Here is a 13,993-nt window from a genome sequence, read left to right on the forward strand (position 1 = left end):
GCACCCGGCAAATATTAGCGATCGCAAACCAAAAGGAATGTGGCCCGTTGCATTTCTCTTTCGGCCGGTGGGCAGCTCACATTGTGATTTCGGAGATCGACCCCGTCGCAGACACCACCCTAGATGTATAGGTTTTGCCCTGATCTCTGGAAAAGGTAAGGCCCGGATATAAGGACCCATCGCATGACATTGGGCACCCCGCGAAAATCGGGGATTGGGTCAAAGCCCGTGGAGCCAATGTCGATCAGACGATCAGCGGTGATTTCTCGGCCGGCCGAAGGGTCAAGACTCCACTGAGCTCGCAGGGTGAGGCTACGCTACGCTTTGACGTAATGGCAGATAATTAAATCTTAGATTTCCGAGGCGGTCCGCGCCGGGTCCGAGTGCGCTTAGGGCGCCCCGTGGATGGAGATATTTAGTTGGGGGCGATTTCTCGAGATTTGGATTTATTTGAAACGTCCGAAGGTCGGGGACTCTCCTGAACTGGTATGAGAACATGGTATCAAGTGAGTCTACGTGCTAGCGAGGTATGTGCAAATAATCAAGCCTTTCCCTCCCCCAAGTCCGAAATGCTTCCCCCTCCAGCGTTTGGTGGGCGTGTAATAACCAAATTGGCTGCAGTGGGGGTATGTGACCCGATCATCAAGGTTCTCCGAGCAAAACTCCTGTAAAACGCCATGCAAATTATCTAAACGGCCGGATTTTGACCGCTCATGCTTGGGAATAACATGACATCCGACACGCGACCTAGGATATTGCGCATGCTCCAATCATCCATGGGAAGCACGGAACCACCAGCAGGTGCCAAGCTTGGAGCGAACTCGGGGGTGGTGTCGACCGATGGAGGAGAAGGCAATATAAGTGGTGAGTAAGATTGGTATTGGGGTTGAGCTGGGACACTCGACGCAGGTTTGCGGAGGCGGAATGCCTCTCGGATCTCACGCAGGGCACGAAGAGACGAAGCAAGATGCTTGGCAGAATCAGTGCGATTGTTATGGTTAACGTCACCATCGGCGTATACGTGATCTGCTAGGACCTTCTCTAGGCGATCAATGAGTTCCCATGTCCGCGGGCCATCGTCATTGGTGATCAGCAGGAAAGCCGAGGCAATGGATCTTTGCAGGCTAATCCAGGACCGAGAGCAATGTGAATTGATTTCATGCAACTCCACAAACGCATCCACCGTGTCAATTAAGCTTCTAATACAGTCTTCCCGAATCAATGCTCGACGATTAGCATCTAAATGCGCATGCGAATCCAATGACACTCGACACAGGACTGAAAGAAGATACGAAGCGTGCAGTCGGAGCTCTGTTCGTTCAATATGTTCGGCAAGCGATCGGCATTGTTCTCGATGGCGCAGATGCGGCGCGGCTTCGACAAGCATGCGCTGAATGCGGTGCTTGTATTCTTGAATTTCATGGAACCGGGGTTGGGAATGGTTGGGGTGCATTCGTGACCGCAACACTTCCAATGCAAGCGACACGACCCGACAGAGGGTTTCGAAATAGGATCGATGCCCCGGCATCGATTTACGGTCAAAGGGAATCTCGGGTTGGCTGACCATGGTGATAGACGGTCGATCATAGGCGAGTGAAAAGTGACTGTTCTGGAAAGCCATTGTCCACCTGGCTGGGTCAGCTCAAATCCATCGTGAAATGAGCGCGAGCTTCAGCTTACCAGACGCGTCTTCGGACGGCTTGCTCTTCATATGAGAATCCGGTCGTTTCGACATGAAGACCGAGAACCAGACACATTCGTTCTGTCATGCCAAGTAATGTGTAGGACGCACCAGCGTTCATATTATATGATAATACATTGCTGATGATGAGTAGGATCTGTATAACCTCTACCGTGGGTTGCGAAACGTAATTCAACATTCGCAAGCACTGGTATGCGCAAGAGACTGCATCAAATGTCAGCATTGTCTTCAAGTGAAGATCAGACTCAGGAACGCACCGTATACCCATGATGTCAGCTCACGGTCGCGCTCGGGAAGATCGGACAATTGACATCCCGAGGCAAGAATCGCAAACAGTAAGCTGAGGAAGGACAAGTTCATTCCAAAAGGCTTAACCAATCCATTGGCGTCTGGTTTATAGGCGCCGCCGGCCCGTTGCCTCCCCAAAATTATCTGATTCGTCTGTTGCTCGATCTTGTCAAGATCCGGTAGTACGGGGTACAACACCGCACCGATATCTTTATAGAACTTCACAAATCTGAGGATGTCGTTAGCATGGCTCCTAATCATCCGTTGCCAAACACCTTACCTCCGGCATTGTACATCATCCGGAAGAACCGCGCATACTCCAGCAATGTTGAATGTGTAGGGATCGGATGACCAAAGATCCACGAACGGGTATGCGACCGACTCATTGCCCAGCGCCAGTTCGGCGAGAAGATCCTCCTGAGGTAGCGCCTGCGCTGTATCCTCCGAGCTCTTAGATTTGTCTAGAATATCTACCAAGGCGGACCGAGCCCCAAGGTGAACAGCGCCAGTCGTCAGCACATTCGACCCGTAGACACCCTCTGACCGGATGGAATCTTTCCGCTCCAAGCTACGATCATCGGTTCGTTTCTGGGACGAGTGTGTTTGGAAGAGGGAATGCAGGCTTCCGAGGATCTGTTCCATAGCGGCCATCTTGGTATTGATCTCATCCCACTCTGCCTGCGAGATGTCAATAACCTCCGAAGGATCCAGGTCGGGCTCATCGCTAGTTCCCGAAGGCGCGTCGATGGTGTAGGAAGAATCTCGTTGAGAGTAGGAGTAGTATGGGGCAACAGCGGGCGACGCAAACGACGATTGGAGCGGCGTGGGAGAAGGGTTGAAAGTAACCGAGGCCGGTAATTTGGTGGACGGCGGGCGACCGTAGGAGCAGGTGAAATTCCGCTTGACGCAATTCCCGCAGGGCACTTCGCGATCGCAGCGGACCTTACTAGCGCGACATGGCAAGCATGTCTTGCACTCGCGTGGACGGCGGCGGATGGGATACGTCGGCATGTTTTAGAGCCCCGCGGGGTGGTCTCGGAGGAGAAAGAGCTGAGGTCAGGCTGCCTGCAGCGAACGAAGGACAAAGAGCAGCATAGATTAGCACAGGCTAGTGGTGACTAGTAACCGTAAAAAAGCGAGGAGTCGAATCTCGGGTAAAAACCGATGCAGCTGTGGCGGCGTATGGTGGCAGGTCCGTGAGCTTGCCCCGGATGTTGGGAAAAAGCAGAAACTGAGATCGACGGGCCCGCAAGCGTTAAAGGCTGTCGCGGTGTATAAAGTGCCGATCACAAAAGGTAATTTTGCGTTCGACAAGCGCTCAGGTTATGAACATGAAATGGATGATTTCATAGGGCACGCTCGTCCCTTGGTTCGTGGCGCCTAAAGCGGAAATTGTTTTGGTGGCGTTTCCGTGTTCTTATGTAGTTGATGTTTTCCCCCACTTTAACCAAATAAACATGAAGTTATAGTAATGGCTTTTGTCATTGGTCAAGCTTTCAAACGTTTTCTCGCTATTCTCCTACCATAGCTAGAGCTTCAATTGGAAATACTTGCTAAGACAAAACACGCAGAGTCATGCTATGTAGGGATAAGAATCTCGCATGATCACGGCTCCGGCTTCTGGGCAACCTGCGGCACGCTCCACCAGTCATGCCATCGGCTCTTGGTCCCGATCTCGGGAATGGTCACCTGCAATTCCAACTTCTTCTCGGTCGAAAGATTTTTCTTGACCATCTCAATCGCAATGCTAGCTCCGATACAGGCACGCATGGTGTCTTTGATGTTACGTTGCCAATCTGCTTCAATGGCAGAGGCAGGAGACTGGCCCACCGACGGGTCCTCCACAAACGCGCCAAAGGCAAGTGTCGCCTCCCAAGCTTTCCGAGCCTCAGTGATCGCCTTCGAGGCACGTTCCAAAATTGTAGCATCTGTGTCTCCTTCCAAGGTCGCCTCGCGCTGATATTCTTCAAATGGAACCAGCTCAGGAAGAGAAATCGGAAGGAATGGCTTCATGCGAATTTCATAACGTAACTTGTCCGTCGAGTAGGCATCAGAGCCCGAGGCGGATGGAAGGATTTTGTGTCGCGCAAGGAGAACATATAGTGCATGAAGCGCAATCGCAAAGGCGTCCACCGCAATCAGGTGTGTCGTCAACCTCTCCAGGCACCGGAACGATTTATGAAATGCGGAAGCTCTGCGGGCTGCATCACCCGCCCGACTACTTGTTAAGGTTAAATCTCGTCTCCGGGCAGCGACCATAAAAGTCCGAATGCGGTCTAAGTGGCCGAGGTGCGTGGAGCATATGTGCGAGAGGTACCAGTACATCCCGGGAAGCTCCTCTGGGGAATAGATTGCAAGTTCGAATCCCATTTGAAGGATAAGCTGAAGCTGCGTTAGTTTCTGGTGATATGCCCAGCTACTGAGCGGGTATGAGTAAGTCGGCTCCCCACCCCCGACCTGCAGTGGGAGCTCCCCGCTAAGGGCTTGAAGCTGCAAATCAAGTTCCTCGGCCTTCAGAAGGTGTCAGTCTAGATATTCCTTGATTGACAGTTGTTAATGACTCACTTCCATCTGCAAACTATCCCAGTCCACGACTGTATGGCAAATGGTTCGACGAACCCGACAACGGTTCAGACAAGAGCATCGCACCGAGTCCACGAAGGGCTGTATTTGATTAGTATTAGACAACATGCCCGTTTGGCTGGATAGACATACCTGGGCAAATCGTTTCACAAAGCCGTCCATGTGTCGGGCGATTTGGAAACGGGGATCCGATGGAAGTTCCACGTCGTCTGTATTTGCCTCCAGAAGGATGCTACATGGCAGTACCAGCTCTGCAAGATCGTCAAACAGGAATTGTTTCACTGAAACGGCACCCAAGATGGTCATGTCGCTAACGATCAATGCCTGAATGAGACAGCGAATATATACTGATGGCTGAGGTTTCCGGGACATAAGAGTCCATATGGCGGTCTATGGCTCAGGTTAGTATCATAGAATATCAATTCAAGCTTTTTCGCGCCTACCTTGAAGTTGGTTGGGCCACGATAGTCGAGTATCTGCTGCATATCAATAGCATCCTGGCAGAGCCGTTTTGAATGAGCAAGGGCATCTTCATGGCTGATATGCACAATGGGACGTGGGGGAACAGTGCTGGCGAGTTTCCGTTGGATCTTCAGGCTAAAGGCTTCCGGCACAGGTTGGCCAAGCGAGTGTGACTCTTTCTGTTCATCAAGATGCGACAAACATGCTGTGAAACTCTCTGTTGCCCGAGTTTCCAAAATGTCAAGGTCCTGGTCCAGTGCAGCCAGGAAATCATATCTAAACAGCAGTCTGCAGCGAATGGCGTCCTTGAGCCTTTTGTCCATATCCTTTTGTTCATCCACCCACGCAACCGCCTGGTCCAGCAGGCGGTAAAATTGCGATCCATCAAAGAGAGACAAGAGGTTACGATTATACAGCTGGGTGACAAAATCCTCCTCCTAACAGCATCGAGTACTATCAGCAACTATCATGGACAAGTTCCTTGCTTGACTCACCTCGTAGTAATACTCAACCGCCACTCGAGCATGGACAAAGTCGCAAGCCTTGACCATTGCAAGACAATATGCTCGAAGCACAAGGCTCACAAGGATCGATTCGCTTGGCACGCGATCAAACCGAGCGTCCTCCATGGTCTTTGGCACTGGCGACAATAATTTATCGAGGTAGATAGATGTGAAAAGTGTTTGCGAAAGAGGATGGCCCATATGCCATGCCATCTAGACATTCATCAGCATCAATTAATGCCATATGAGAAGGAGCACACACCTCGTGGCAAAGTAGCTGATCCATCAAGCCCACAACCTCCTCTGGTGTCAATTCTCGCCGCACGTCGTAATCGTCTTCTAGCGCCTGCGCTTGGTTTTCACCCGGGGCAATGTAGCCGCTGTCCATCTTGGAGTCCATGATCTAGACCAATGCCAAATTCTCGTCAGCGTCGTCTTGTACCGCATGTTTATTTCCCGGTGTGACAAGGACGCACCTCCAATGCGCCCACGGCTTCGAAGAGGGTAAACAGCTCATCTTTCACAAGCTGACCCGTTCGTAACTCTATTACAAGATAAAATTGTGAGTTCGTAAGAAGAATTTGTGAGAAAGGGCCTATTTGTGACTTATTGTGACTTACTTGAGGCGGCCTCCGTGAACTCGGCCGTGATGTCGCGCCGAGGAGCGGACGGCGCAACTTGCCGCGGGGGCACTCGAACCTCATTATTCGGCAGCATCGCAGAGGAATATGAAGCTCTGCAATCTGCTGCCGGCTCTTGTCATGCAAAGAAAGAGTTTAACAAACTGTAGACGAGGTCTGGAAGAAAGCAAACGGATCGAGGGGTGAGTGGGGGAGGCCGTGGGCGGAAAAAGTGATTCGGGCAGGCAGACCGGGTACCTGTGACGTGCAGCTGCGGCCGACCACCAGATCACTCTACAACAGTGCTTTCTTACTGAATTCACGAAAATTCACAGTTCAATGACAGCAAGTATACGATGGGATAAGAAAAGAAAAGCAGAGTGCGATTTCTAGGCCATGTCTATCCCAGACAGACCTGTATTGCTACACATATACAAGTTGAATGCTTCCCCGGAGTCTCTTCTCCTTTGCCGCTCACGCCCGGGTCTATCATTTCTCCAACACACTCTCACGGTCACGGAATAGCTCGTTGCGTTTGGTCGTCTATTTCTCAGCGGCCTTGGCAATGGCCTCGTTGTTGGCCTCGGCGAGCGAGCGAACGTTGCCCTGCTTACCGCCCTGTTACCGGTTCTCGTCAGTTTATCTGTCGAAGCTCCAGGAACTTGGTTCTCAACTGACCTCCCACTTGGCGAAACGAAGGTCCATCATGCCGCGGCGCTCAGCAGCGAGACGGGGCTCGTCCTTCAGGGACCGGCGCACGGTGCGGGCGGCAATCGCCAGGTAGCGGTTGTAGCTAGAGCGGTGTCAGAAAATCAATTGTTGAAGATGTTATTTCCCGGTGTTACATACGTAAGGCCGGCGGCTTTCCAGGCAGCAGTCATTTTGAATGGTGTGGAAGGAGGAAGTGGTTCGATTGAAGGGGGTGAAAACAGCTTCGGGTGAGTTTGGAAGCGTTCGACTTCGGAGGATCGGGAGTGGTGATCACGTGTATTGAGATATCACGTGATTTCATAATGTGGTGAGAGTCCGGAGAGCGTTCTCTTGCTCTTGTCTCGATAGGGAGCAACTTTGGAAATTTGTTCGTCTTACTGTCGCTAATACATGGGACTCAACGCAAGATTATTCAATTCCTGGCGTTATCAATCAATCGCAATGTTGCGATATGACAGTTGGAAAAAGAAAGGTGTACGTGATCCATAATTTCCGCGAATTTACATCAAGACCCTAGAGCCAGGGCGCAGTATCCTTAAAACAGGTCAACAGGTCTTCCGCAGATTAATTTTTCAAAGGCCATATTTCTTCCCATCCAAGGCATATGTTGTTATGCCAATTGAAAATTGGCCCGGCTACATTAGAGAGTCAATTGTCGGGTACTAGACAGTCTAGACTCTAGACTTTGAAATACAGATAGCGCAATGTCTGGTTATTTCTATTCTTAGCAATTGAAATGCCGTCATTGTGCATCCAAAAGCCTAAGGTATCTTAGATGTTGAGCATAACACACCTGTAAGTCCTTGGAAAGCTCAAGGTTCATAGCCTATCCAAACAGAAGAGCTTACTCGAATCCCCCTTCTTTTATGGGATTGCAGTTCTGGACTTCCTAATTATGTTAAGCTGTTGTCATTCCCATACATTTCTATTATTGTTTTTTGGCTTCAAGGAGTTGAAATAATCAAAGCACATTGACTACAATGAATATTCCTGTCATTGATCACGACGACAATGTATCATGTACACTCGATGTATATCACGATATAAGGCAGAAGACATAGTACCCGAGGTAGTCTTCCTAGACTTTTCTGTCCGGGAACTTGATGGCTAGGCGCAATTGGAGTAGGAGTGGACAATGGTCCTAAGTTATAGCAGCTCTTGTGTGTATTTTGTGCATCTCCAACATGTCAAATCCTAGGCCGGGCTCTATACCATTTCACTGTTGATGATAATGTCTGCACATGAATTTATTTTTCTGCACTTCCACGCAGAGTAGCAGCAGCCCGATCTCACTAGCGTGTTCTCAACGCGCTTCTCTTACCTTTCTTCCTCTTCTTCTTCAGTTACCTCCCCCTCACACCCCATCATCTTTCCCTGCCATAAACACGCACTGCGTATTCAAAGGTCAGTGAATAATGTCTCCATGCCCATATTCGCTTCCTCTGTGGTGCTCGTCAGTTTCCTTGCCCCATATCAAAAGCACGGACACATGAATTTTCGTGGCAACTTATGACGGGGAAAGGAAGCCAATATCAAGCCTGATATCTTAATCCTTCTACCCTGAAAGATGCTGCTGCCTCTTCTAATAAAAAAGAGGTTCGATACATGAGACCGACCATATGCTTTGCATCGAGGTTCAGCAATTCGATGCATGACATCGATCATGTGCTGGGCATCGTGGTTTGGTTCTCAAGCCAAGAAATTGTCCACGTCTTCGTCAAAAAGTGACGATCTAACTCTTTGCACATATAGGCCCTCTCTAGGCAGCCCAGAATGGCCCCTCTAAGCGGAAACCAAGAAGAAAAGAGAAAGCACAGTAGTACCAAAGGCCGCACGCTGGTCCGCTGGGACAGTGAGTACTCCTTTTGGACTGCAGTTTGTCCCATATGGAACTTTTGTCTTGTTTTGTCACCGTCTCTTTTCTCTGTTGCGTGTCTGCACAAGTCCTTTCCTGCATGAAGTACCTTTGAAGACTGCATATTCAATGTGATTTCATGTGGTATGAGCAGGACATGTTATGAGAAAATCATAGTTTGTGGAAAGTGCTAACCAGGAGAAAAAAGATGACCTAGATATTCAGCTTTTGCTTACCGTCCAACAAGCATGCAATTCCACCGGCGTTAAAATCCCATGGGATCGGGTTGCTGCCACTATGGGCCCGAAGTTCAGTGAGGGTGCAATCATTCAGCATCTTTCCAAGCTCCGCATTCGTCGTGAGAATGAAGGAAAAAATAACCCACCGTCTCTGCGCCGTTCTGTGGGAGGTGGAAGCACGGCAATGACCCCAGTATCGGGATCTGCGGGCACCCCGAAAAGGGGCAAGAAAAAAAGAAAGGCAGCCACCCGAAAACATGATGACATGCCTCCGCAAAATGAGATTGAAGGGGAGGACGATGAATACGACAGTGATGAGGATGAGGACCCTTCGTACAGCACCAAACCCAAGCGTGGCAGTGTCAAACGTACCAACCCCAAGGGAAAGAACAACAAGAGACGAAAGGCCGCTACCAGTGAAGTCGAATCCGAGAAAGACAATGAAAACAACCTGGTGTGTGCTGGAGCACCTTTCCTTGCATTGAAGGGTGATACTGAGTCTGGCTCTGAATCCGATGGCTCTCGCGATGAGTCCGCAGAGGGTGATATCGTGGAAGATATGGCGCAGGAAAAACGACAGTCAAAGATGGTCTCTCTGGGTGTTAACCCAGCTGCACTCCAGAATCTCCAGGACTTCGGCAGTGCCATTACTGGTGTGTCCACGAACACCCTTAATCAGCAGGCTCCACACTGGGATCAGGGCCTTTTCACTGAACATAATACTTACTATGGTCATCCGAATTCACACCTGGGTCAGTATGGGGGACTCACGTATGGATACCCCTCGCCTCAGCCGCTGGCCACCTTCCCCGGTAGCCCTGTATTCATGCCGCAAGGCTATGATCCCAGCATTGATCCCAGAGCCATCATGACTTCCGCTCCAGGTGCCCCATATGCGCAACAAGGAGGATTTGTGCCAGGTTTCAGCGCTTTCAGTAACTTTCATCAACAATCCCCTCAAGTGATCGCGAGCCAGCCTGTGGAGTCCAATGAGATGCCTGACCAGAACGTCTTAGACTACATGTGGACCAGATCGGAGACAGGTGAAGGTGAATCGCTGGATTGAACGATGGCAGTGACTGTGGTTAAAACCTTGATCAGGAGACACAATACCTTCAGCTTTAGGTACAGTGGTTTCTTAGTTCAGGGGTGGCCAGCAGTTGTTCAAAGGGTGTGAGAGAGAGTTGCATTTTTACTGCCTTTTCTTCTCGTCTGATCGTGTGGTTTAGGCCTCAGGTGCTCCCGTGGATTTCTTCCGTTTCAAACATTTTGCGTTTCACTTTCGGCTGCTTTGATGCAGAGCTTCGTTCCGTTTTATTTCAGTTCCTTTGATTTCAGTTCCTTTGATATGACAATGGCGTCCGGTTTGAGTGTTGATGCTGCGAAACTTTCAGTCGGAGCAAAGGGTTGAGGAAGCTGAGAGTGTTCCAATGTGAGGTCAGGATTTCAAGGGCCCCAGGGTTGAATAATTTTCTGAAATATTTCGAGCAACTTAAACCTAAGTAGCAGATTATCGAATTACATTCTTACATATTTCCACGGATTTGATTATTGACAAGAATTTAAAGGCCACCTTGTCCCCTTTTGTGGCAGCTCCTAGGTAGGAGATGAACTCGGGCGTGGTCCGCACCTGGCATAGTAGATCATTCCATCTGAACGATTCCCGACTGCGCAAGTGCAACACTTGATGGTTCAATTATCAGAAAATCATTGGACAGATTCTTCAAAAAATTTTCCAAGGCTCTGATGAATTTACGGCTACATATTCAAGTTATTGGAGAGTCAAACTCAGGCATGGTTTGTCATACTCACACCTAGGCAATCTACACGCAATGAAGGTTGTCACTAGTTATCGGTAGCTGCATGTGGACCTTGGAATTATACACCGAGTCCCGAGTATATATTTTGCCGAGCATAGCCGGGTCAACTATGATGGTGTCCCTTCCACGCTCAATTACCCACTAATATCGATAGAGATGACAGAATCAAGTGAATAGTATTTATAGTGATAGAAGATGTCCATGAGAATACAAACACCACATATAGTCGTGGAGACTGAATGTCAATGCCGTTGGCCCGGACCGGCCTCGGGTAGTCAGGTGACCTTCTAGCTCTTTCTGCCGCCAAGCTCTCTGGGGTTGGGGAAAGAGAAGCGCTTGGAAAATTTTCGAGACTTTGGCTTCATCTCCAGCTTTTATCCTCCCATCCTTCCTACCCACCCGTGTCCAATTCCCATCGGGCATTTTCTCTCTAATTCATATTATTGTTTTTAATTCCGTTTGATCTTTTTTGTTTTCCCTGAGCCATGCAGCGCGCGCTCTCTTCCCGGACTTCGGTCCTGTCCGCCGCTTCCAAGCGTGCCCCTTTCTGTCGCTCTACCCTGAACCTGCAGCAGCAGCGTTTCGCCCACAAGGTACGTGACACCGTCAATCCTTCTCCGATGATGCGTCCAACCACCTTCGGCCCCATCTCCCGTCGATTCCGATGAATTCCTGGCTGACCGGAAACAGGAGCTTAAGTTTGGCGTTGAGGCGCGTGCCAGCCTCCTCAAGGGTGTCGACACCCTCGCCCGGGCTGTGACCTCCACTCTTGGTCCCAAGGGTCGCAACGTCCTGATCGAGTCCGCCTATGGCTCCCCCAAGATCACCAAGGGTAGGTCTTTCCGTGATAGCCGTTCAGAATCAACAAACAAGCTGACTTTTTCTTCATCGAACAGACGGTGTTACTGTCGCCAAGGCCATCCAGCTGCAGGACAAGTTCGAAAACCTCGGTGCCCGTCTCCTCCAGGATGTCGCCTCCAAGACCAACGAGCTCGCCGGTGACGGTACCACCACCGCTACCGTCCTTGCCCGCGCTATCTTCTCCGAGACCGTGAAGAACGTTGCCGCTGGTTGCAACCCTATGGATCTGCGCCGTGGTATCCAGGCCGCCGTTGATGCCGTTGTCAAGTACCTGCAGGAGAACAAGCGGGATATCACCACCGGTGAGGAGATTGCCCAGGTTGCGACCATCTCCGGCAACGGTGACACCCACGTTGGCAAGCTTATCTCCACTGCTATGGAGCGTGTCGGCAAGGAGGGTGTTATCACCGTCAAGGAGGGTAAGACTCTGGAGGATGAGCTCGAGGTCACCGAGGGTATGCGCTTCGACCGTGGCTACACCTCCCCCTACTTCATCACCGACCCCAAGTCCCAGAAGGTCGAGTTCGAGAAGCCTTTGATCCTCCTGTCTGAGAAGAAGATCTCCGCCGTTCAGGATATCATCCCCGCCCTGGAGGCCTCTACTACTCTGCGTCGTCCTCTGGTCATCGTCGCTGAGGATATTGATGGCGAGGCTCTCGCCGTTTGCATTCTGAACAAGCTCCGTGGTCAGCTCCAGGTTGCCTGCGTCAAGGCTCCTGGCTTCGGTGACAACCGTAAGAGCATTCTCGGTGACCTTGGTGTTCTCACCAACGGTACCGTCTTCACTGACGAGCTTGACATCAAGCTCGAGAAGCTTACCCCCGAGATGCTTGGTTCCACTGGCTCCATCACCATCACCAAGGAGGACACCATCATCCTCAACGGTGACGGCAGCAAGGACAACATTGCCCAGCGCTGTGAGCAGATCCGTGGTGTCATGGCTGACCCCACCACTTCCGAGTACGAGAAGGAGAAGCTCCAGGAGCGCCTTGCCAAGCTCTCCGGTGGTGTTGCCGTCATCAAGGTCGGTGGTGCCTCCGAGGTTGAGGTCGGTGAGAAGAAGGACCGTGTCGTTGATGCTTTGAACGCCACCCGTGCTGCCGTTGAGCAGGGTATCCTCCCCGGTGGTGGTACCGCTCTGCTCAAGGCCTCTGCCAACGCTCTTGACAACGTCAAGCCCGCCAACTTCGACCAGCAGCTCGGTGTCAGCATCATCAAGAGCGCCATCACCCGCCCCGCCCGCACCATTGTTGAGAACGCTGGTCTCGAGGGAAGCGTCATCGTTGGTAAGCTCACTGATGAGTTCGCCAAGGACTTCAACAAGGGCTTTGACAGCTCTACCGGCGAGTACGTTGACATGATCGCCAACGGTATCGTCGATCCCCTGAAGGTTGTCCACACTGCCCTGGTTGATGCCAGCGGTGTTGCCTCCCTGCTCGGTACCACCGAGGTTGCCATCGTTGACGCTCCCGAGGAGAAGGGCCCTGCCGGTCCCGCCGGTGGCATGGGTGGCATGGGTGGTATGGGCGGCATGGGCGGCGGCATGTTCTAAGCGCCTCCCCTGTTCCCCAATAACCTTGTGCCTTCCTGACGACTTCCTTGCGCATCTCTTGCATCGCCGTGTCTCCCTCTACGGCCCTGGATCTTTGTAATGTTTTGGAGTTACTTCCTATACCTGTATTTTTGTATGTCTTTTTATTTGCCCTCTCCACTCTCCTGGGGCTCGAAAAAGGTTCCGGCGCAAACCTGTATCATATCTTTCTCTCAGTCTACGTGGTTCTAATGCATTAAAAATTTAATGCGATAATGCTTTTAATTTTTTTATCTCAGTAGAGGACTGGGTTACCATTGGGCAGGGACTGTTCTCCGGAGATGGCGATTTCAATGTCGATCGGCTAAGAGCTTTGAGGTGGACCAGGAAGAGGGATCGTCCCGCATTGACAGATCTGCATAAACTCTAGAACCTCCAGGTGATTGTTTGGATTGTATATAATTATCATACGATCACCTAGATTCCGTGAAGAACCTTGGAACCACATAACATTCCACTGGTGGTGGCAAATAATCCCGAGGTCCATAGCTCGGGTATTTTGACCTGAAAGTATAGATTGCGCGCGCCATCGGCGGTCTAGACTAGAACCGAAGAAAAAACCCGGTGTTTACTTTTCTCTTTTCCTTTGTAACCACTTTCTCCCCATTTTAGTCTAACTCCCGAGAACCACTTTTCTTTCTTCTGCTTACAACTCCGGGGAAAAAAAAGACCAACTGTGGGACTTGGCGAGTCGGTAATGCATACGAGCGCGCCCACACTATTCCAGCCTTGCTGTACATCTCACCTGCGAGGGGGGA

At 50.7% G+C, this 13,993-nt stretch overlaps 5 protein-coding genes across 5 annotated transcripts; 2 read left to right on the forward strand and 3 right to left on the reverse strand.

Moving 5' to 3' along the window:
- Positions 1-688: 688 nt before the first annotated feature.
- On the reverse strand, positions 689-3,001 carry N7484_003256 (uncharacterized protein; the record flags this gene model as incomplete). The annotated part of the gene is made up of 4 exons (XM_057113676.1): positions 689-1,628; positions 1,681-1,906; positions 1,960-2,219; positions 2,271-3,001. The coding sequence occupies 4 exons, from the start codon at positions 2,999-3,001 to the stop codon at positions 689-691; spliced, it is 2,157 nt and encodes a 718-aa protein (XP_056973816.1).
- Positions 3,002-3,595: 594 nt separating this feature from the next.
- On the reverse strand, positions 3,596-6,299 carry N7484_003257 (N-alpha-acetyltransferase 35, NatC auxiliary subunit; the record flags this gene model as incomplete). Its single annotated transcript, XM_057113677.1, has 8 exons — positions 6,159-6,299; positions 6,015-6,082; positions 5,801-5,941; positions 5,530-5,751; positions 5,017-5,472; positions 4,706-4,963; positions 4,556-4,654; positions 3,596-4,501 (listed from the first exon to the last, which is right to left on the reverse strand). The coding sequence occupies exons 1-8, from the start codon at positions 6,253-6,255 to the stop codon at positions 3,596-3,598; spliced, it is 2,247 nt and encodes a 748-aa protein (XP_056973817.1). The 5' UTR covers positions 6,256-6,299.
- Positions 6,300-6,701: 402 nt separating this feature from the next.
- On the reverse strand, positions 6,702-7,039 carry N7484_003258 (ATP synthase subunit epsilon family protein; the record flags this gene model as incomplete). The annotated part of the gene is made up of 3 exons (XM_057113678.1): positions 6,702-6,776; positions 6,837-6,951; positions 7,008-7,039. 3 exons carry the CDS (start codon positions 7,037-7,039, stop codon positions 6,702-6,704), a joined length of 222 nt encoding a protein of 73 aa, XP_056973818.1.
- Positions 7,040-8,642: 1,603 nt separating this feature from the next.
- On the forward strand, positions 8,643-10,029 carry N7484_003259 (uncharacterized protein; the record flags this gene model as incomplete). The annotated part of the gene is made up of 2 exons (XM_057113679.1): positions 8,643-8,721; positions 8,942-10,029. The coding sequence occupies 2 exons, from the start codon at positions 8,643-8,645 to the stop codon at positions 10,027-10,029; spliced, it is 1,167 nt and encodes a 388-aa protein (XP_056973819.1).
- Positions 10,030-11,268: 1,239 nt separating this feature from the next.
- Positions 11,269-13,196, forward strand: hsp60 (chaperone ATPase HSP60; the record flags this gene model as incomplete). Its single annotated transcript, XM_057113680.1, has 3 exons — positions 11,269-11,376; positions 11,474-11,615; positions 11,680-13,196. The coding sequence occupies 3 exons, from the start codon at positions 11,269-11,271 to the stop codon at positions 13,194-13,196; spliced, it is 1,767 nt and encodes a 588-aa protein (XP_056973820.1).
- Between the last annotated feature and the right edge of the window lie 797 nt (positions 13,197-13,993).

This window comes from Penicillium longicatenatum (genome assembly GCF_028827895.1).
Source record: "Penicillium longicatenatum strain IBT 33135 chromosome Unknown contig_2_segment0_segment0, whole genome shotgun sequence".
NCBI lineage: Eukaryota > Fungi > Ascomycota > Eurotiomycetes > Eurotiales > Aspergillaceae > Penicillium > Penicillium longicatenatum.